Source organism: Bufo gargarizans, chromosome 2 (assembly GCF_014858855.1).
Source record: "Bufo gargarizans isolate SCDJY-AF-19 chromosome 2, ASM1485885v1, whole genome shotgun sequence".
Classification (NCBI taxonomy): domain Eukaryota; kingdom Metazoa; phylum Chordata; class Amphibia; order Anura; family Bufonidae; genus Bufo; species Bufo gargarizans.
In genome coordinates, this window is record NC_058081.1 from 437,080,221 (window position 1) to 437,101,927 (window position 21,707).

A 21,707-nucleotide genomic window follows, 5' to 3' on the forward strand; every position below is an offset into this window, starting at 1 on the left:
AAAGTGTGGCCAGATGTTAGCCACAAAGTAAAATTATTATGTAATTTTTCTTCATGTGTTTTCCCATAGATTTATCTATACACCTGAAAAAATGCACATCCAAATGTGTGACCAAAAATGGTACTAAAAAATGCTTGAGGAAAAAATGCAAAAAATACTATGCATGAAGGAAGCCTCGTGCATCCTACTAGGAGGATAACATTCAATAGTTGGACAATATTAAAATAAGTTGTTTGTTATTATTGTTCACTTTGTTTATATTATTGCATTGCAAATATTGGTATTACTACATTACTATATATTACAGCTATATTTTTAGATATAATATATTAACCAGCACTTTACTATGTATTACCTCTTATACAGTGGTCCATTACCACAACTTCTTACCATTGATATACCATTTAATGCTATCCTCAGTGAACTGGCTTTATATAGTGGAAGACTGTAGCTGTAAGTACTGGCAGTAATGTATTACCTTTATAACATCCTTTTTATTCCCTCTAGTTCCTCCAGTAATAAGAGTGTATCCAGAGACGCAGGCTCAGGAACCCGGGGTGTCTGCCAGCTTGAAGTGTCATGCTGAGGGTATTCCTAACCCCAAAATAACATGGCTGAAAAATGGCATTGATATAATGCCAAAATTATCCAAGCAAGTCACATTAATTGGTAAGTGATTTACTGACCTAGGCTACTTTCACACTAGCAACAGCCTTTTCCGGCAAGCTGTTCCAGCGGGTGAACAGCCTGCTGGATCCGTGATGCCGCTATAGTCAATGGGGCTGGAGTGGACCTCTGGTGACACGCGTGCACTAGCGGCAGCACGGATCCGGCAGAACAGCCTGCCGGAGAAGGCTTCTGCTAGTGTGAAAGTAGCCTAACTATTATAAACAAAAAAAGGAAAATGAACTCCCACAAATTCATAAGATTTAGGCCGAATGCACACGATCTATATCAGTGTAATCCCTGCGGCAGCAGGGAGCGCACGGCGTCATAGCAACCAATGACGCCGTGCGCTCCTGCTCTCAGCAGGAATCCAGCCCGTAGTTCCACGGACCGCTCACGGCCGTGAAAAACAGCCGTGTGCATTCGGCCTTACCCAGTGACCTAAATTTCATCCATCACTAGTTGGGTATACTTTCAACTGAAAAATGTTCATAAAGTTTTCAAGCAATGGACCTACTTATACAGTTTGTCCCTTTTGACATTTCAATAAGTTTTTATTTTTAAGTACAAAATAACATAGCATTATATATATATAGTCTGTCCTGCCAAAAAGGTGGATGGAGATGGATGGAAACATAGACATTACATTTTCTGCCATTAAACTCCTTTTTTTCAGATGATGCCTTCAAATCTTTATTTAAAACAAAAAGGTTTCACCAGAAAACGAATATAATATTTTTTTTTTTAAACGGACACAAGCGTATTGAGACATAAGCACATCCATTACATGCATATACAGGTCCTTCTCAAATAATTAGCATATTGTGATAAAGTTCATTATTTTCTGTAATGTACTGATAAACATTAGACTTTCAGATATTTTAGATTCATTACACACCAACTGAAGTAGTTCAAGCCTTTTATTGTTTTAATATTGATGATTTTGGCATACAGCTCATGAAAACCCAAATTTCCTATCTCAAAAAATTAGCATATTTCATCCGACCAATAAAAGAAAAGTGTTTTTAATACAAAAAAAGTCAACCTTTAAATAATTATGTTCAGTTATGCACTCAATACTTGGTCGGGAATCCTTTTGCAGAAATGACTGCTTCAATGCGGCGTGGCATGGAGGCAATCAGCCTGTGGCACTGCTGAGGTGTTATGGAGGCCCAGGATGCTTCGATAGCGGCCTTAAGCTCATCCAGAGTGTTGGGTCTTGCGTCTCTCAACTTTCTCTTCCCAATATCTCACAGATTCTCTATGGGGTTCAGGTCAGGAGAGTTGGCAGGCAAATTGAGCACAGTAATACCATGGTCAGTAAACCATTTACCAGTGGTTTTGGCACTGTGAGCAGGTGCCAGGTCGTGCTGCAAAATGAAATCTTCATCTCCATAAAGCTTTTCAGCAGATGGAAGCATGAAGTGCTCCAAAATCTCCTGATAGCTAGCTGCATTGACCCTGCCCTTGATAAAACACAGTGGACCAACACCAGCAGCTGACATGGCACCCCAGACCATCACTGACTGTGGGTACTTGACACTGGACTTCAGGCATTTTGGCATTTCCCTCTCCCCAGTCTTCCTCCAGACTCTGGCACCTTGATTTCCGAATGACATGCAACAGTTCAGTGCTGCTTCTCTGTAGCCCAGGTCAGGCGCGTCTGCCGCTGTTTCTGGTTCAAAAGTGGCTTGACCTGGGGAATGCGGCACCTTTAGCCCATTTCCTGCACACACCTGTACACGGTGGCTCTGGATGTTTCTACTCCAGACTCAGTCAACTGCTTCCGCAGGTCCCCCAAGGTCTGGAATCGGTCCTTCTCCACAATCTTCCTCAGGGTCCGGTCACCTCTTCTCGTTGTGCAGCGTTTTCTGCCACACTTTTTCCTTCCCACAGACTTCCCACTGAGGTGCCTTGATACAGCACTCTGGGAACAGCCTATTCGTTCAGAAATTTCTTTCTGTGTCTTACCCTCTTGCTTGAGGGTGTCAATGATGGCCTTCTGGACAGCAGTCAGGTCGGCAGTCTTACCCATGATTGCGGTTTTGAGTAATGAACCAGGCTTGGAGTTTTTAAAAGCCTCAGGAATCTTTTGCAGGTGTTTAGAGTTAATTAGTTGATTCAGATGATTAGGTTAATGGTTCGTTTAGAGAACCTTTTCATGATATGCTAATTTTTTGAGATAGGAATTTGGGGTTTTCATGAGCTGTATGCCAAAATCATCAATATTAAAACAATAAAAGACTTGAACTACTTCAGTTGGTGTGTAATGAATCTAAAATATATGAAAGTCTAATGTTTATCAGTACATTACAGAAAATAATGAACTTTATCACAATATGCTAATTCTTTGAGAAGGACCTGTATATGTAAAAAAAAAAAATAATAATGAAAAACATAACTATAAAATTGCATACCATTGCAAACATTTTTTTCATGTATGCCTAATGTATATGTTAAACATACTTTAAAAACGAAATGTGAACAGATCCACAACTGCTCAGGCATGCAAGCTGTTAATGTCAAAGAATGCTGCTTTATGTCCTTATTCGTCTAAAAATGTATATCTCTAAAGCCCCTTTCACACGGGCGAGTTTTCGCGCGGGTGCAATGATTGAGGTGAACGCATTGCACCCGCACTGAATCCGGACCCATTCACTTCTATGGGGCTGTGCAGATGAGCGGTGATTTTCACACATCACTTGTGGGTTGCGTGAAAATCGCAGTATGCTCTATTTTGTGCATTTTTCATGCAAAGCAGGTCTCATAGAAGTGAATGGGGCTGCGTGAAAATCGCAAGCATCCGCAAGCAAGTGCGGATGCGGTGCGATTTTCACGCACAGTTGCTAGGTGACGATCGGGATGGGGACCCGATCATTATTATTTCCCCTTATAACATGGTTATAAGGGAAAATAATAGCATTCTGAATACAAAATGTATAGTACAATAGGGCTGGAGGAGTTAAAAAAAATATTATAATAATTTAACTCACCTTAATCCACTTGTTCTCGCAGCCCGGCTTCTCTTCTGCCTTCATCTGTGAGGAAAAGGACCCATGGTGACGTCACTGCGCCCATCACATGGTCCATCACATGATCCATCACCATGGTGATGGATCATGTGATGGACCATGTGATGAACGCAGTGACGTCATCAAAGGTCCTATTCCTCACAGATGAAGACAGAAGAGATGCCGGATGCGCCAACAAGTGGATTAAGGTGAGTTAAATTTGACCCTTCCAGACCTATTGTACTATGCATTCTGTATTCAGACTGCTATTTTCCCTTATAACCATGTTATAAGGGAAAATAATACAATCTACACAACCTTGAACTCAAACCTGAACTTCTGTGAAGAAGTTCGGGTCTGGGTACCACATTCAGTTTTTTATCACGCACGTGTAAAACGCATTGCACCCGCGCGATAAAAACTGAACAATGGAACGCAATCGCAGTCAAAACTGACTGCAATTGTGTACCTACTCGCGCGGGTTTGCCGCAACGCATCCGGACCTTATCCGGACACACTCGTGTGAAAAAGGCCTAAGGGTTAACTTACACCATCTCTGTAATGGACATCTGGCATATAAACCGTGAAATTCTATTGATATACTGTACATGTTCATATGTCTATAGATTATAATAGCAAAACATGCACTTCATGTACAAACGTATTAGATAAACATCTTAATAATTGAATTCATGACCTATCCTTTGGGTCCGACACCCGGCACTCGTGCTGATCACCTGTTTGAAAAGGACATGCCACCTCATTGAAGCTTTCCAAGCACAGCACCATTAATTGGATAATGGCTGTTCTTGTTATTGCAACTCAGCCTCATTCATTTAAGTGGGACTGCTAGGCCATATGACCAATAAATGTAACAGGACTGGCCTAGGAAGAGCTGCAGCTCTCACTGAAGCACCTCAGTCTCCTAAGCTCCCACAAATCAAATACTGATGACTTATCCTGAGGATAGGTCATCAGTAGGGTTGAGCAAAGCACACTTCGGATCACTTCAGTCAAAACTTTGTATGAATGTTGTACGGAGACCTGTCTCCATACAGCATTCAAATGTATTTATGGGCAGTGTCCAAAGTCTCACTTCGGCATTTGATTGTACCACTTGAAAACCATTTTAAAACTGCAAGCGGAAGTTGGCCTCATTACCAAGGTACCAGCCGGTACCAAAGCTGACTTCGGATTACTGTTTTAAAATGGTCTTCAAGTTGTACAATCGAATGCCGAAGTTCTTCACCATTTCACCTCCTCTCAGCCCATAATTTGAATGCAGTACGGATACCCGTCAGCATTCAAAGTTTTGACCAAAGCGACTTTGGATAAACTCTATTTATTCAGCTACATTGCCACAGGTGTATAAATCAATCACCTGGCCATGCAACAAGTTACTTCATGAAAGCTCTTCATTCCTAGATATTCCACAATCAATTGTGAGTGGTGTTATTGCAAAGTGGAAACCTTTAGGAACTACAGCAACTTGGCAACACAGTGGTAGACTACGTAATGTTGCATATCGGGTTCACTGAGTGCTGAGGTGCATAGTGCATAAAAGTCACCAAAGCAGTTAGACTCTGAAGCAGTGGAAACATGCCCAATGGAGTGACAAATCACTCTTCTCTATCTGGGAGTCTGATAGATAAGTCTGGGTTTGGCAAATGCCATGAGAACGTTCACTGCCTGACTGCATTGTGTCAACTTTAAAGTTTGGTGGAGGAGGGATAATGTTATGGGGTTGTTTTTTAGGGGGTGGGTTAAGCCCCTTTTATTCCATTGAAAGGAAATCTTGATCCTTCAGCATACCAAGATATTTTGGACAACTGTATGCTTCTAACATTGTGGGAACTGTTTGGAAAAGGCCCTTTTCAGTTCCAACATAACTGCACCCCACTGCATACAGCAAGGTCTATAAAGACATGGTTGTATGAGTTTGGTGGGGAAGAATTTGACTGGCCTGCACAAAGGCTTTACTTTAACCTCATTGAACACCTTTGGGATGTAGTAGTACAGATATTGCAAGCCAGGTCCTTTCATCCAACATCAGTGTCTCACCTTACAAATGCTTTTCTGGATGATTGGGCAAAAATTCCCACAGGCACATGCAGTACCACCGTGAGAAGAGCTGTATGCAATTGTTTGGTAATGTACTGTACTGTAATGTTATATTATACACTTTTATGTAATGTGACACATCCAGTATGCTTAAGCATAAGACAAACAAATCCTGGCTGAGCCCTCTTTGCAGTTTAGGGTGTGGGCTGGCCCCTTCACTTAGGGAGTATGAGAATGGATGGGCCTGGATGAGGCATGGAACAAATAACATGGGCTCATTTTCTCAGGCATTTAGCTTCAATACTTTCAGAGACTAACAGATCCCCATGTGTCCTACACTACCATCAGAAAGACAAATTGGAGAATTTTCATGGCTACAGTATGAGAATTAGCAAGGTAACTAGTGTAGAGGGTTACAGATTTTGCTGTTGCTTCAGCAAAACAAGTTAAAACATCCTATGCACCTCAAATTAGTAGATTAGTCAGAAATGTGATCAGCATATAGCATTTTTATTTCCATGCTGCAGTTGAGGGTTAGCGAGTTCAGAAACCCTGAACACTTCAGATATGATTTGGCAAGTTATTTTATTGGAACCACATGCTGTTTGTGAATTGCGGGCATTGTGACAGATTATGGTTGTTAGCCTTAGATTCTAGTATTAAAGACTGTAGCAAGAGAAGGAGTAATAGGAGGGCCATTGTTTCCAACTACTTGTTTAGTTCATGCTTGGACATATGGGAGGAATTGGCACTATTGTACAGATAATTTCTGGATATATACAACTCCTATTTGGTGCACAGTAAATTAAATCTGGCCTTTTCTCTGACTCTCAACAACACACACTGGCCACTGCATTTTCCTCATGTGGTCTGCCTAGCACCCACATGGACATGAACACCTTGGGTGCCCACAGCTACAGGGAGTTCAGTTCCCCAAGGGAACACAGGGTGCCCCTTCTTCACCATTAGGGCCACTCCCACACTCTGCACTAGGCTTCAGCGAATCGAGTTTCAGATCATAGCTCCAAATTTGATTAGTTAAAAAACGTTGTTTGTAATGCTGTTTCCATACAGCATTAAAATGTATGAGCTTCGTGTAGCAATACTTTGTTTCGGCCGGATTGGGCAAGACTTCAGTGAATGACTTTGGCATTCCTATCTGCGTATTTAAAAAGATTTTAAAATAGAAATCAGAAGTCGGATTTGGTACCGGCTGGTACCTAGGTACCATAGCAAACTTCGGATTTCTATTTAGCAATTTTTGTAAGTATGCAGATAGGAATACCAAAGTCATTCATTGAAGTCTCGAGCCACTTCAGCCGAGATGAAGTTTTGTTACACTAAGCCCATACATTTTATTGTTGTACGGAACCAGTATTACAGATTAATTTTTTTAACAAATCCACTTCGGATTCATGATCTGCAGCTCAATTTGTTCAAGCCTACTCTGCACTAGCTCCTCAGGAGCTTGCTGTACACACTAAAACATCTTGTAGAAAGCCATCCCAGAAGAGTAGAAGCTGTTTTAGCTGCAAAGTGTGTGTGTTTGAGATAATTCCATATTATTAGCTATGGAGTAAGAATGGGATGTCATCAAAGTGTCTGTAGATGTACTGTAATGTATAGGTGTTTCAATATTTTCCTCCATATAGTGTACTGGATGTCAAAAGAGTATTTGGCCAATATATTTATCAGTACAAATTTTTTGACATATGTAATCAACTAGAATTTTCAATACCAATGCACAAAAAATACAGTATACTATTTTAACAGGAGTGAATTACAGATATATGCTATCATGAGTCATACAGTTATACATATATTGTTTCAAATGGTCCTGTCAAATATGGGGTACACCTAGCCTAAGTTCTTTATGTGAGCACTTTTCAGATTTCCTTGTGCTGACCAGAAGGGCTGGAGTTAGTACAACCAGGGTTCAGACCAAGGCTGACAAGCCTGCAGTTATATTTGTACATTAATTATTTTGGGCGCCTTGGTAAAAGCGAATCATCTCTGTGGAAACATATTAGTCACACTTGTAACACCAGTTTCAAATGTTATATATCATGTTTTAGTTTCTGTATTAATTTGCCATTGTTAATAAAGATGCACATTTAAGCACTATAATTGCTTACTGCTAAAAGATGGTTGTTCCATATCACAATGGCTATTGACTCTGAAGATAAACAGCTCAATGTCTTTATTTCAGCCAATGGAAGTGAACTTCATATTTCTAGTGTCCGTTACGAAGACACTGGGGCCTATACATGCATTGCCAAAAATGAAGTTGGTGTTGATGAAGACATATCCTCGCTTTTCATTGAAGACTCAGGAAAAAAAACTCGTAAGCATTGTATATTTCCAAATTTCATTATTGCCTTTTAGAGTTCAGAGTGCAAAATAAATTATTTTAGAAAGCAGTTCAAAGAATAATTCTTTCAATATAAACTTGTTACAATATACCAAGATGAGATAGAAAAGGGTATCTGACCCACAGTCAGTGTGACTAATAATATACAACACACTAAAGAAGCTATTCCCATTTTCCTCATCATCACAAGGGATCCCTGAACAATATTTGCACTCCTATTCCCATTCTGACCTAAAAAAGATACAAACTTTGCATAAGTACAGTTAACGTTTTGGCACGCATCTTTAGGGAGGTTGAAATAATTATGTCTTCCCTACTGCTGTACCAGATTCTGCTGTGGCTCTGGTTTGGAAAGCCCCTGACCAGACTATGAGAAACCCAGTTTGAAAAACAATGTGTTCCTGGTTTTAGATATTTGAAAGAGCATAAAACAATCAATATAGAATTGTCCCATCAAGGTCACCATATGGGGTTAATATTTCACACTATCTGCTTATACAGACGTTGATGGACTTTGATGGAAAATAAAGATAAAGCAAAATCATAAGCCCTTGTTTATCTTCAGTGGATATAAATGTCAGGTTTCTGTGATGTAAAAAAATGAGACAAAGATAAATAATTTCAGAACTTTTTCCACCTTTAATGTGACCTATAAACTGTACAACTCAATTGAAAATAAACCCTGAAATTTTTTATGTAGAGGGAAGAAGAAATCTAAAAATAAAATGATATGGTTGCATAAGTGTGCACACCCTTAAACTAATACTTTGTTGAAGCACCTTTTGATTTTATTACAGCCCTCAGTCTTTTTGGGTATAAGTCTATCAGCATGGCACATTTTGACTTGGCAAGATTTGCCCACTCTTCTTTGCAAAAACACTCCAAATCTGTCAGATTGCAAGGGCATCTCCTGTGCACAGCCCTCCAGATCACCCCACAGATTTTCAATTGAATTCAGGTCTGGGCTCTGGCTGGACCATTCCAAAACTTTAATCTTCTTCTGGTGAAGCCATTCCTTTGTTGATTTGGATGTATGCTTTGGGTCGTTGTCATGCTGAAAGATGAAGTTCCTCTTCATGTCCAGCTTTCTAGCAGAAGCCTAAAGGTTTTGTGCCAATATTGACTGGTATTTGGAACTGTTCATAATTCCCTCTAGCTTAACTAAGGGCCCAGTTCCAACTGAAGAAAAACGGCCCCATATCATGATGCTGCCACCACCATGATTCACTGTGGGTATGGTGTTCTTTTGGTGATGTGCAGTGTGGTTTTTGCGCCAAACATATCTTTTGGAATTATGGCCAAAAAGTTCAACCTTGGTTTCATCAGACCATAACACCTTTTCCCACATGCTTTTGGGAGACTTCAGATGTGTTTTTGCAAAATGTAGCCTAGCTTGGATGTTTTTATTCATAAGAAAAGGATTTCTTCTTGCCACTCTATCCTATAGCCCAGACATATGAAGAATATAGGAGATTGTTGTCACATGTACCACATAGCCAGTACTTGCAAGATATTCCTGCAGCTTCTTTAATGTTGCTGTAGGCCTCTTGGTAGCCTCCCAGACTAGTTTTCTTCTTGTCTTTTCATCAATTTTGGAAGGACGTCCAGTTCTTGGTAATGTCACTGTTGTGCCATATTTTCTCTACTTGATAATGACTGTATTCACTGTGTTCCATGGTATTTCTAAGACCAACTGGAGTAGCTGAACTTTATTTGGGGTTAATCATAGGCACTTTAAATGATGGCAGGTGTATGCTGACTCCTATTTAACATGATTTGGAATGTGATTGCTTAATTTTGAACACAGCTACATCCCCAGTTATAAGAGGGTGTGCACACTTAAGCAACCACATTATTTTAGTTTTTTTTGTTTTCTTCCCTGCACCTAAAAGATTTCAGTTTGTTTTTGAGTGGTGCAGTTTATAGGTCAAATTGAAGGTGAAAACTGTTCTGAAATTATTTATCTTTGTCTCATTTTTTTACATCACAGAAACCTGACATTTTAACAGGTGCGTGTAGACTTTTTATATCCACTGTATATAACTAGTTCCATAGACCAGCAAATACTTCAGATTGGATGCAAAATAAAGACCTACTGTCCTTCACTATGTGTAAAACCTATACACATGATGACCTGTTGGCCGTATGCCTGTTCTGACGACAGATACATATCTCTCCCATTTCCTCAATACACATGCAAGCTCAGCTGCTTTGGCATGTAGCTTATATCCTAGAGAACAAAAGAATTGGGTATTTTGAAATCCTACATGCCCAACCATTGTCTTCTTCAACATCTGTCAGCAGGGAAGAGTTGCCCAGTACAAATTAGATGGTTTGCTGAACCCCCAGACATATATCTAATGTGTATGGCCAGCTTAAGTTAGATGAATTTTCACTAGCAAAAAATAATTGCACCCCTGCAAAGCTGGTGGTTTAACTGACCTTTATTGTCTAACCTGAATTAGATTGATGAAGCATAATTGCTGCCTAGATAGTACAGGTCCCCAAAGGCAATTTGCACATTGTGAAAGACTTTGGCATATTTAATCAAGTCAACTGTCCGTTAATGTTTTTGAGAGCTTACTTAAATCAGAGTTTTCTAATAATGCACTCAATTTGTCAAGTTCATTAGCCAATTTGACCCGATGTTAGCATGTAATGGAAATCCATCAACAGATGCAATTTTAACTTTCCTAACATTATCCATTACTGCCTCCAACTTTGATGAGCTGTGATACAAGGTTTGTGTTACAAAACAAATGACAGCAATGAGAGATGATGTTCAGTTGATCAGATGTTAATGATCGGGCAGGATGACAGGAGGGTGTCACCTTTGACTAAAATAGCAGAAAATCACCAATTCAATTATTTCAAAGCAGCGAGAACGATAAAGACATGACAATTTTATGCCTTCATTAGCTTGTCAAACACAGACTTTAAATCATTAGCCTGGCAGATACAGCAGTAATCTCTTTAACTATTTCACTTTACTGTTCTCTTTTTCTTTTCCAGCTCAAGGTTTAGATTTTTGGGGGTTTACCATATTAGCCGCTAAATGCTAAATATATTACTGCTATATGTAGGATATAAAAGAATTATTAAATATATTATATATATATATATATATATATATATATTTTTTATAACTGTTTAATTATTCTGTGAGATGAAGTACTGTAGATTCTAACTCATTTACACTTATTTCTCTTTTTTTTTTTACCTGGATTCTTTCCAAAAATATACTTCATTTATGGTCATCGTCACAGTTGCAAACATTCTGTGGAGAGAAGAAGGTAGTGTATCAAGAGCACGGTTTTATGCTTTGTTCATCTGTTACAATAGAAACAATTCATAATCATAAAATGCCATATATTTTAAAGGGCACCTGTCAGCATATTTGTACCTATGAAGCTGACTAACCTGTTGTATGTACGCCTGGCAGCTGAAGACATCTGTGGTGGTGCCAAGTTCATACGTGCCCACATTGATGATAAAAATTATTTTTATATAATATATATATATATATATATATATATATATATATAATAGAAAAAATAGGACTGCACTCCTGAATAAAAGTGAAATATATGAACTTTTATTCACCCATAATATGGCAAACGTGCAACGTTTCGGCTCACAAGAGCCTTCTTCCAGGGCTGGAAGAAGGCTCTTGTGAGCCGAAACATCGCAAGTTTGCCATATCAGGGGTGAATACATAGTAACATAGTACATAAGGCCGAAAAAAGACATTTGTCCATCCAGTTCGACCTGTCATCCTGCAAGTTGATCCAGAGGAAGTCACTTTTATTCAGGACTGCAGTCCTATTTTTTCTATTTTTATACTATTGGGGTATTGCCGCTGCCCTTGTGGACATTGCACCCACTTTTTGGTTGGTGCTCCCGCTGGACTTTTTCTACTATATATATCTATATATATATATATATATATATATATATATATATGGAAAAAAATCCACAGCACCTCCAAGGCGTATAAAAATAAAAAAGGCTTTATTCACCAGACCCGCGAAAGTTTTGATCTACTTCCTGGGATCTTTCTCAAGCAGTGACAACAATTGATAGTGCAGTGTGCATATATATACAGCTTCACATAATTAAGCAATAATCATATCAATCACATTAATCAAAAAACAAATCTCTCAAAATGTCAGCATAAAAATATTATCTGTGACTTTATACAGTCCTATTTCATCATTTAATACATAAATAGCCGTGTAATGATATGGGCACCATTGCCACATACTGTAAACCATCATACAATCATGTGTTCATAATTAATTGCCCTAATTACATTCGTAGACATCTGTGAAAATCTTCCTGATAACAATTCATGTGCAAGTGTACCTTAAAAACAAGTAGTGATGAGGCAGGTCCTGGAACGAGCAGTGGGGAGCGGCCAACATGGATCTCGGCGTACTAGTCATTTTACTGCGCATGTCGCAGGACCTTTCAAAACTTCCCGGTCACATGATCTAATATCAGATCACCTGATCGTGAACCCGATCATGTGGTCGGAGCTCTCGTAGAGCATCATGAGCTCAACCCTCCCATGGAACGCAAACATCCCATGGAACGTAAGCATCACCACCGGCGTAATGGTAACCAATCGCAAGGGATCATCTAATGATATATCAAGAGGCTAAATCCAGCGGTGCACAATGACGTGCAAAGACATCGGTCAGGTCACCGGCACTGTATAACTGGATCAGCACTGGACATGAAGGGTATATAGTAGCGACATATAGGCGGCAGTATCATAGTATTCATATAGGGGTAAAAAATGTAACCAGTGGTAGTACCGCAAACGTGTTGATTACACATAACAACAGGTCAGAGCACCACAACTGTCAGCGGGCACCCATTCCTGGATGCCCTACAGGACAGTGAGGTAACATTCTCTAGATCACGGGGGAAAGAAGTATCCATAATTCATACATATAGCCACCAATGTCACCATCACTTCAAATCCACGCTAATCACTAATGTCCCACAGTCCGGACTCGTGACTAAAGTCATACCAATCATGTGCACTAGACACTGGATAAAGCCCACATTACTACTGTGTATAATGAATCCCATGCGATTAATATAAAGGGTAATGGCTGTGAGTATAGCTCACAAAGCTCAAATACGAGTACAAGTAAAAATTGTCATGATAAATAAAAGGTACCTAAGTGACATACTACAAAATCACAAAATATGGATTTATTCATGTAGCAATTCAGGCACCATCTTAATCCAGTTGGCCAGCATTCCACCGCTCACTCCTCACAATGGGGCCAATTCCTCTTCGTCATTCTACAAAAAGTGAAACACAATGATTAAAATCACCCTGTTGTTTAAACAAGGGGCACTAACAAAACACACTCCCAAAAAGGAACAGAAAGCAAAGTTAAATCAGAAAATGCCTACAATAGCCAAGGTTTATAGTCCACATTTAACCCCTGAGGTCTTAGTGCATTTAGTCTAGCGATCCAACGGATCTCGCATTTTTTTAGTAATGTGTGTCTATTACCACCACTACGAGGGGTGGGGACATGCTCTATTAGCATACACTTCAGATCTCGTTCTTTATGACCCATGTCAGTAAAATGTTTAGGAACTGGAAGATCCATACGTTTTTTGCGGATTGTGTACCTATGTTGGTTTATTCTGGTTTTAAAATCCAGAGAAGTCTCGCCAATGTATAGCAACTGGCATGGGCACCATAGTATGTGCACAACAAATGTAGAATCGCATGTCAAAAAATGTTTGATGTGATATTTCGTCTGAGTCAGCGGATGTAGGAAAAAACTGCCTTTCTGCATATAACGACAATGTCACGGCTGCGGATGGGGAAAACCCTCAGCCGTGCGGTATCAGCAGATGGGTGGTCAGAGCATGGCCAGGACAGGAATAAGGGAGACGGTCACCTCCTACACATCCCTAATTCTGACCCTGTCTCCTATCCATATGAGCCAACCCTGAAGGTAGGAGGGCTCATACTCCGGAACCTGATATTCCTGCTCGCCCTCAGGGTGGCCCTGGACTAGGAGCAGGGTAAGATGACCCATTCCACCTAGACACGGAGGAACAGGAGTCTCACTGGTCAAGCTACATAGAAAGGGGAACATAAACAGACATATGGCAATGACAGGTAAGTGAGACTAGTACCACACTTACATGCCACAGACACACAACCTGGAACCCACGTGCAAGTGCTGCTATCCACAACCAACACAAAGGACACAGCACACAAAAGACATCACACGGGAACCCAGTAGACCATTTGCTGCAATAACAGATAAACCATAAACTAACACCAGACATAACGTTTATGACCACCAGGGTGGCCCTCACTGGCAGATGGTAAGTAACCAGGAAGATGTCTCCAGCAAGCATGGCTGAAGAACCCCCACTGACTACTGCTATTCACTGAGTAGCCACACCCACAGTGAGACACACCCAGTGCACACACACACTAGGAAGGAAGTTAACCCTTCCAACACCAGGGAAGGGAAGACATCAACTTAAAGGGGAAGTGCACACAACACATATAACACCCCATGCACACCGATAAAAGGCACACCTATAAAGAGAGGTTGCCAGGTGCAACCGCATGCCTATTGCAGCAATCTGCCTAGCACCGCTCAGGCTGCTCTGCTGCCACATACACAATGTTGCCAGCGGCAACCACAGGTGAGGCAACATACTATAGCCCTCACCTGTGATTGACAACAACACCAAGACCGCAGGCAACTGCATGCGGTTACAGGGGTCACGACCATGACCAAGGGTCGTGACAGACAATTTACACAGTTTAAACAGGGGAAACTCCCCAGTTTAGGACAGCGTAAAAACGTTTGACCTGGCACCTTTTGTGGGCCAATATCCGTGTGAATGAATCTATCTTTTACATTTCTGGCTCTTTTGTACAACATGAGGGGAGGAAGATGAAATTCTTCAATCTCCCCATGTCCACTTCTCAAAATGGGCCAGTGTCTCGAAATGATCTGTCTAATCTCCACACTATCTTCCGTGTAGGTAGTGACCAAGGGCATTCTATTTGTGTGTTTCTTAATTCCATTTTTATTTTTAAGAAGGTCGGTGCGTGGTTTGCTCTGTATAGTAATCAGATGTTCATCTAATAAAGGCAGGGGAAAAGCCCTGTCTCTAAATGCCTGTAACATCTGTTTCAGCGTACCTGTTAACTCATCATCATTGCTTACTATACAGAGCAAACCACGCACTGACCTTCTTAAAAATAAAAATGGAATTACTGTATTGCTATATATTCTTGTTTTAGAATATTACGAATATTCGAAAAAACTAATATATTCAATATAGTGCTATGACTCATTGGCCCACAAGCAAGAAGCCGGGAGGAATCATGTTTTTGCTCGGCAATTGAAAAATGTGCAATAAAAATTTGCATTAAAAAATTTGCATAGCGGAAATTTGCATACTACGCGATCAACAACAAAAAACATTGAATATAACGAATATTCGAATTCGCCGAATATTCGACAAAATATTAGCAAAATATTGCAAATTCGAATATGACCCCTGCTGCTCATCACTCCTGATTATTGTGTCCATATCCATAAAAATCTGTAAAAAGTGTAAAAAAAACATTCACAGTAACTACGGAAGCACACACAGTAGGCCAACATTTTCTGCTGATCACTTTCCAACTTTGCTATATAGACTGGGACAGCGGCATCATCTCATTGTCATTAGAGAGTGGGTAATTCAATGATGGATAACAGATTTATTGTCTATCTGGCACTTCAGTGAGCGCTGCAGCCTCCTCACAGCTTGATATTGCAGCTCAGCCTTTAACCCCTTTAAGCTGTCTAAACAGTATTTATAAATCTGCCCCAGTATTTCCATACTATATACTACAATCTCATTCATTTAATCAATTCAGTTACATCTAAGTACATTATACATTCCCTTAAGTAGACCCATGACACTGGAAGGCTATCAAGTAACATCTCAGTTTTCCTCTTTGCCACATCTTTCTACCATTAAAAAAGTGAGTCTAGACCATCTAACTCATATTTTAGATTTCTGCACCATATGAAAAGACTATGGAATACTCAGTTTCAAAGATCTAAATTCACCACATCATATTTATATGAGGGGTTGTCCACGATTTCCTTTCTTTTCCTCTGGGACCTGTGAAGAGAACTATACTGACCTGCTCCACTCTGCACACAGTTCCAGATCCATGGGTCGCTGGCTCTCTTTACTGCACTTTTGGTGCCTGCATGTAAACTTCTTGCACATACAGGGTCATGTGCACTGCTGCAGCCAGCGACTGGCCTCAGTGGTGACATGTCCCCATCAGTCAGCAAAGAAAATACGTATCGCAGCACACCATTATAAATGAAAACAAAAGAACTAGGGATTACTGATTATTCTGGAAAATGGAAGCTCTTCAACTTGCGTTGTGAGGATCCGGCATGCAGTTCCATCGCCAGAACTGCCTGACGGATCCAGAATTCCGTATACAAACGGATATCATTTGTAGACAAATGCATTGAAATACCGGATCCGACTCTCCAGTGTCATCAGATCCGGTATTTATTATTTTCACATTTTTAAAGGTCTGAGCATGCGCAGACCGGAATACCGGATCCGTCAATGTGGCAATTTTAATGCCGGATCCAGCACTAATGCATTTCAATGGAAATTTCCGTAATTTTGGATGGAGAAAATACCGGAGCATGCTGCAGTATTTTCTCCGGCCAAATACCGTAAGAGGGACTGAACTGATGCATCCTGATGCATACTGAACGGAATGCTTTCTATTCATAATGCATTAGGAATAAACTGATCAGTTTTTTTTTTTCCGGTATTGAGCCCCTAGGACGAAACTCAATACCAGAAAAGAAGAACGCTAGCTCCTTAGCAGTGCTATTCTCTTCACAGGTCCAGCTGGGTGAGGGGGTTTAAAAATAGAAAGTCATGGACAACCCCTTTAATAGTTTATATATTATTGCTGCTTTATGATTGCGGTTTCCCAAACAACTTCCTAGGTAGGAGACTGGCTATACAAGACTAAAATTACATAAGTTACCACATTGCATTGTGTTAGAATGTAGTAGATTTCTATAATAGAATGAGATCAGATTTGACTGGTCATATTAGCCTTGCATTGAACGCAAATGCAGTACATGGACCAAGCTTTTTAGTTAGATTGTAATTCATGTAGCAAAATATCAAAAACATGCTTTGCTGAAATATATGGTGGTAGCTTCCCCAAGGCATACCTACTGCTGAAATATGTGCCAGCTTAGGATTTTCCAATAAAAGGTGATATGGGTCATCTTAAATCATGTTATTCTTCATCCACCCAGGAAAAAACTAAATAATGAAGCTTTGCATGATCACATTGCATCAATATTCATTGTATATTGGACAGAAAAAAATCTACAAAGCTCTAAATAAAACATTTCTTCACTTTTCTCTGGGGCTTTGGATTGTTATTGGCAGCCAGAATCTGCATACTGTATATTACCTGACCAGGAGAAATAGCATTCACCACATCTATAAGAGTGGCATATTCTATAGCCATTCCCAACATATTAAAATAGATTTCATGCTATAATTATGCATATTAGAAAAATTTACAGAACATAATTGACAACAAAAAACATTGGTGTAGTCAGGGCCAGGAAATTCAATACCCAGTCTCAACCAGGCATTTAATATACGAAAGAAGAGGTTAGTTTGAAGCATTTTACTCTATTTTCCTGTCTATACTGGTGTAGAATAAGTCAAGTGGATGATGATGATGCATGTTTATTGCCAAGGGATTGGATATGTCTGGCATCACTTATCTCCCAGTTGACCAAAGCAGGATGTAGTAGAAGTAATTGCATACTGGCCAGGTGTCTAAGAAGGCCTAAAGACCCTATAGAAATTAGAAGAAGCCAAATAGCACGTCAGGGGTCGAGTGGAGGGGGAACGCATGGGAACGGCGTTCCTGCACTTTTTTCATGGCAGGAACGCCGTTCCCTTTCAGCCTCAAGTCAGGAGAACACGGTTGAATCAGATTCACAGGGGGAGACGGAGCGCACTGTGCAGGGCAGGTTAAGGGAGGAGGGGCGGCTTCAGTTGAGAGGAAGCTGTCTGTGCGGTGCCGCTGCCTGCGACTCCTCTCATGGTGCCCCGCCCCCTAATGACATCATCACCTTCACTACGAGATCATTTAGAATGTCTTTTAGAAAAGACGATCTTAATAATTCCCTCCTTACAATACATCAGACCTCGACCCAAGAACTAAACAACGAATACGAGTCTATAATTACTATCGACAACACCATGGCAGGAACATCAGCCCTGGTTCCTTTTTTAGACCATACCAAACAGAGAACACAAATACCCAGCACCAAAATGCAACACAAAGAACTAGTGGACTCTCAAAAAATGAATACCCAGCACATAACAAAATTCTTCAAACCCACCCCAGGGAAAAGAAAATACGAACCCGAGGATGCAGGGGAGGCAAACACCAGAAGAACAACAAGAACAAAAAGAATATAAATAATAAAAATAAAAACAAAAAAGAAAATGGTTCTACTGAAATCACCCCTACATCTACGGTGAAAATCTTCAATTTATCATCGCATGAACTCACAAAATCAGAGAACAGCCTCCTCCAAAAGGGTCTCTCTTTTTGTCCCCATAATAATGTTAATATGTTCGAACTGTACCTGGATATCCAAAAATTTAGAAAAAACTTAACAATAAAAAGACATTTTGAACATGAGAATACAAGAAACAAAAAAGACACTATGCTGAGCATAAACATAGAGGAATCCGAAACCTTTAAACATCAAGAAGTGCGTCCCAAATCCTCTTTCTTCCCAGTCCAAAGTCAGGGACACTACATACCGACATTCTTTGACCTAATATCAGCAGATATAAAGAAAATTGCCCCTGAGCAGAACCCAATGAGACCCCCAAAAAATGGAAACTTATCCTATCAAGAGACATATGCCCTAAGGAGCCTTAAAAACAATGAAAACATAATAATCCGCCCAGCGGATAAAGGAGGTGGGATTGTAATACAAAATGTAGAAGAATACGAAAAAGAAGCACACAATATTTTAAATGATACTGAGTACTACCAGCTAATAGATAACAATCCCTTCCCGGATATAATTAAGAACCTTGTAAGCCTTGTTAAAAGAGCCCATAAAACTCAATACATAAATAAAAAAGAAAAAAACTTTCTCATACCAAAAGCACCGTCAAACCCGTACTTCTATCACTTACCAAAAATACACAAGAATACAAAAAAAACCCCAGGGAGGCCCATTGTGTCAAACACAAACTCAGCAACAAGCAATCTATCTCATTATCTTGATCTCTTTCTCCAACCATATGTCCAGAATCTACCAAGTTACCTACATGACTCAAGACAGCTAATGGAAGAAATTGGAAATATAACATGGAGGAAGACCTATGCATTATTCACCATGGACGTTACAGCTTTATACTCAAACATCGAACACAATCTAGGGATAAAGTGCGTAGAAGCCACACTACGCAACGACGCAACCCTAAAATCACCCCAGGTCAATTTTCTATTGGAGTGCTTACGGTTCATCTTAGAGAACAATTTCTTTATATACAACGGCATTACATATCATCAATGTCGCGGTACCGCTATGGGTACGAAAGTAGCGCCAGCTTTCGCCAATCTATTTATGGGCCATTTTGAGAATGAGCACGTCATCAACGAGCAGATCATCTACTATAAGAGATACATTGATGATATCTTTATTATCTGGGACGGGGATGAACACTCAGCCCTAAAGTTTCACGAAAAACTGAATAATACAAACTGGGGGATCACCTTCACTCCAAACTTTCAGAAACAACAAATAGACTTCCTAGACATTACCATCAATATTACAAATAACATCGTCACAACAAAGACATTTTTTAAACAGGTCGACACTAATAGCTATATACATTATAAGAGCTTTCACCACAAAAAATGGTTACAAAATATACCATATAGCCAGTATAAGCGCATTAGACGTAATTGCACAGAAAACAAGACCTTCATCGAACAAGCAAAAATTATACAAAAAAGATTCACTGATAAAGGCTATCCAAGTCAATTATTAAAAGACGCATATAAAAGGAGCCTAAGAAATACTCAAAAAGAATGCCTACTGAGTGTAGCCAAAGACCAAAAAGAAGAAAACCTAAAACATTTAAACTTAATTATGCAATATAATACATCCAATAAAACTATTCGCGCAATACTGTCCAAACATTGGCACGTTCTGAGGCAGGATCCTTACCTTGAAAAATATCTCCCCAATATACCTACGATCACATACAGAAGAGCACCTACAATAAAAAGTGTTCTAGCCCCGAGTAAACAGAAAAAACAAACAAAAATTAAAAACATAACTAGAAAGGAACGCGTGGGTAGCTACAAATGCGCCACGAAACGATGTTTGTGTTGTGACATCATCACACACAATAAGACCTCCTTCAGTTCCACAAAAAACGGCACTAGCTTCCCAATAAAATACCATCTAACTTACAAAAGTAGTTACGTCATATACCTAATCGAATGTGAATGTGGCCTCCAGTATATAGGCCGTACAACACAGGAACTACACTGCAGAGTCAACCAGCATAGGCATAACATACAAAAACTATCCATCAAACATAGCATCTCCCGACACTGCGCTACCACACGAGAAAAAAATAGACATCAACTAACAATCACTCCTATAGACCATATACCACCCAACCCATATAATAGATTCAGCATCCTCCAAAGAAGAGAGGTCTATTGGATTTACCAATTGGATACCCTGAGGCCATATGGACTAAACGAAATGAGCGAAACCATACTTTAATAAGGAAACTATATGTATTACCCCAATATGTGTGACCAAAGTAAGATCATTAACACTAACGCGTGCGGCTAGAGATGACCGACTATATATGTGTGTCCACGGATACACATGCCCGTGACGGCCGCCCTGCACCAACATGCATATTTATACCGTAATCACCTAGGACATGCATATACATATACCGCCACCATATATCTATTTATTTAACATACAACCGTATGCGTATATCCATTTATTTATTTATTTATTTATTTAACTCATTCAATTCATGTATCCCAATTACTTCTTATTCCCTGTGCATACACGTGCGTACATATTTATGTGTATACAAGCACATAGGGGTAAACGTTTATGTTTTATGTTGTTCCATAATTCCTTTTACCATATATTTATATATATATCTGTATTTTTATATTTTACTATATTTTATAAACGCAAAAATACCCCTTTGCATCTCTACCTCCCATAACACTTGCGTACGTTACCCCCGCAGTCAAATATGCCGGTTACTAATGTCACACAACTGAAGGACACTGTCATGTGATCGGGGCTATGAACACCGCCCCCTGTACGTCATTCCCAGCCTCTACGCCCCTTATACGTCACACGAGTACCTAGCAACGAAAGCTACACAAAGCCAGATAACCCAGCCTCTCCCCTGTCACTAGCCAGTACTCCTCCCATGTCCCGCCCTCCAAT

General features: G+C 39.9%; 1 protein-coding gene across 1 annotated transcript in view; it reads left to right on the plus strand.

Moving 5' to 3' along the window:
* The window catches only part of FSTL4 (follistatin like 4), a 748,534-nt gene that overhangs the window by 674,884 nt on the left and 51,943 nt on the right, over positions 1–21,707 (plus strand). Inside the window, exons 7-9 of the mRNA XM_044277373.1 lie at positions 508–669; positions 7,948–8,082; positions 11,376–11,402. Coding sequence (XP_044133308.1) covers positions 508–669; positions 7,948–8,082; positions 11,376–11,402 — 324 coding nt within the window. The remainder of the gene's footprint in view (positions 1–507; positions 670–7,947; positions 8,083–11,375; positions 11,403–21,707) is intronic.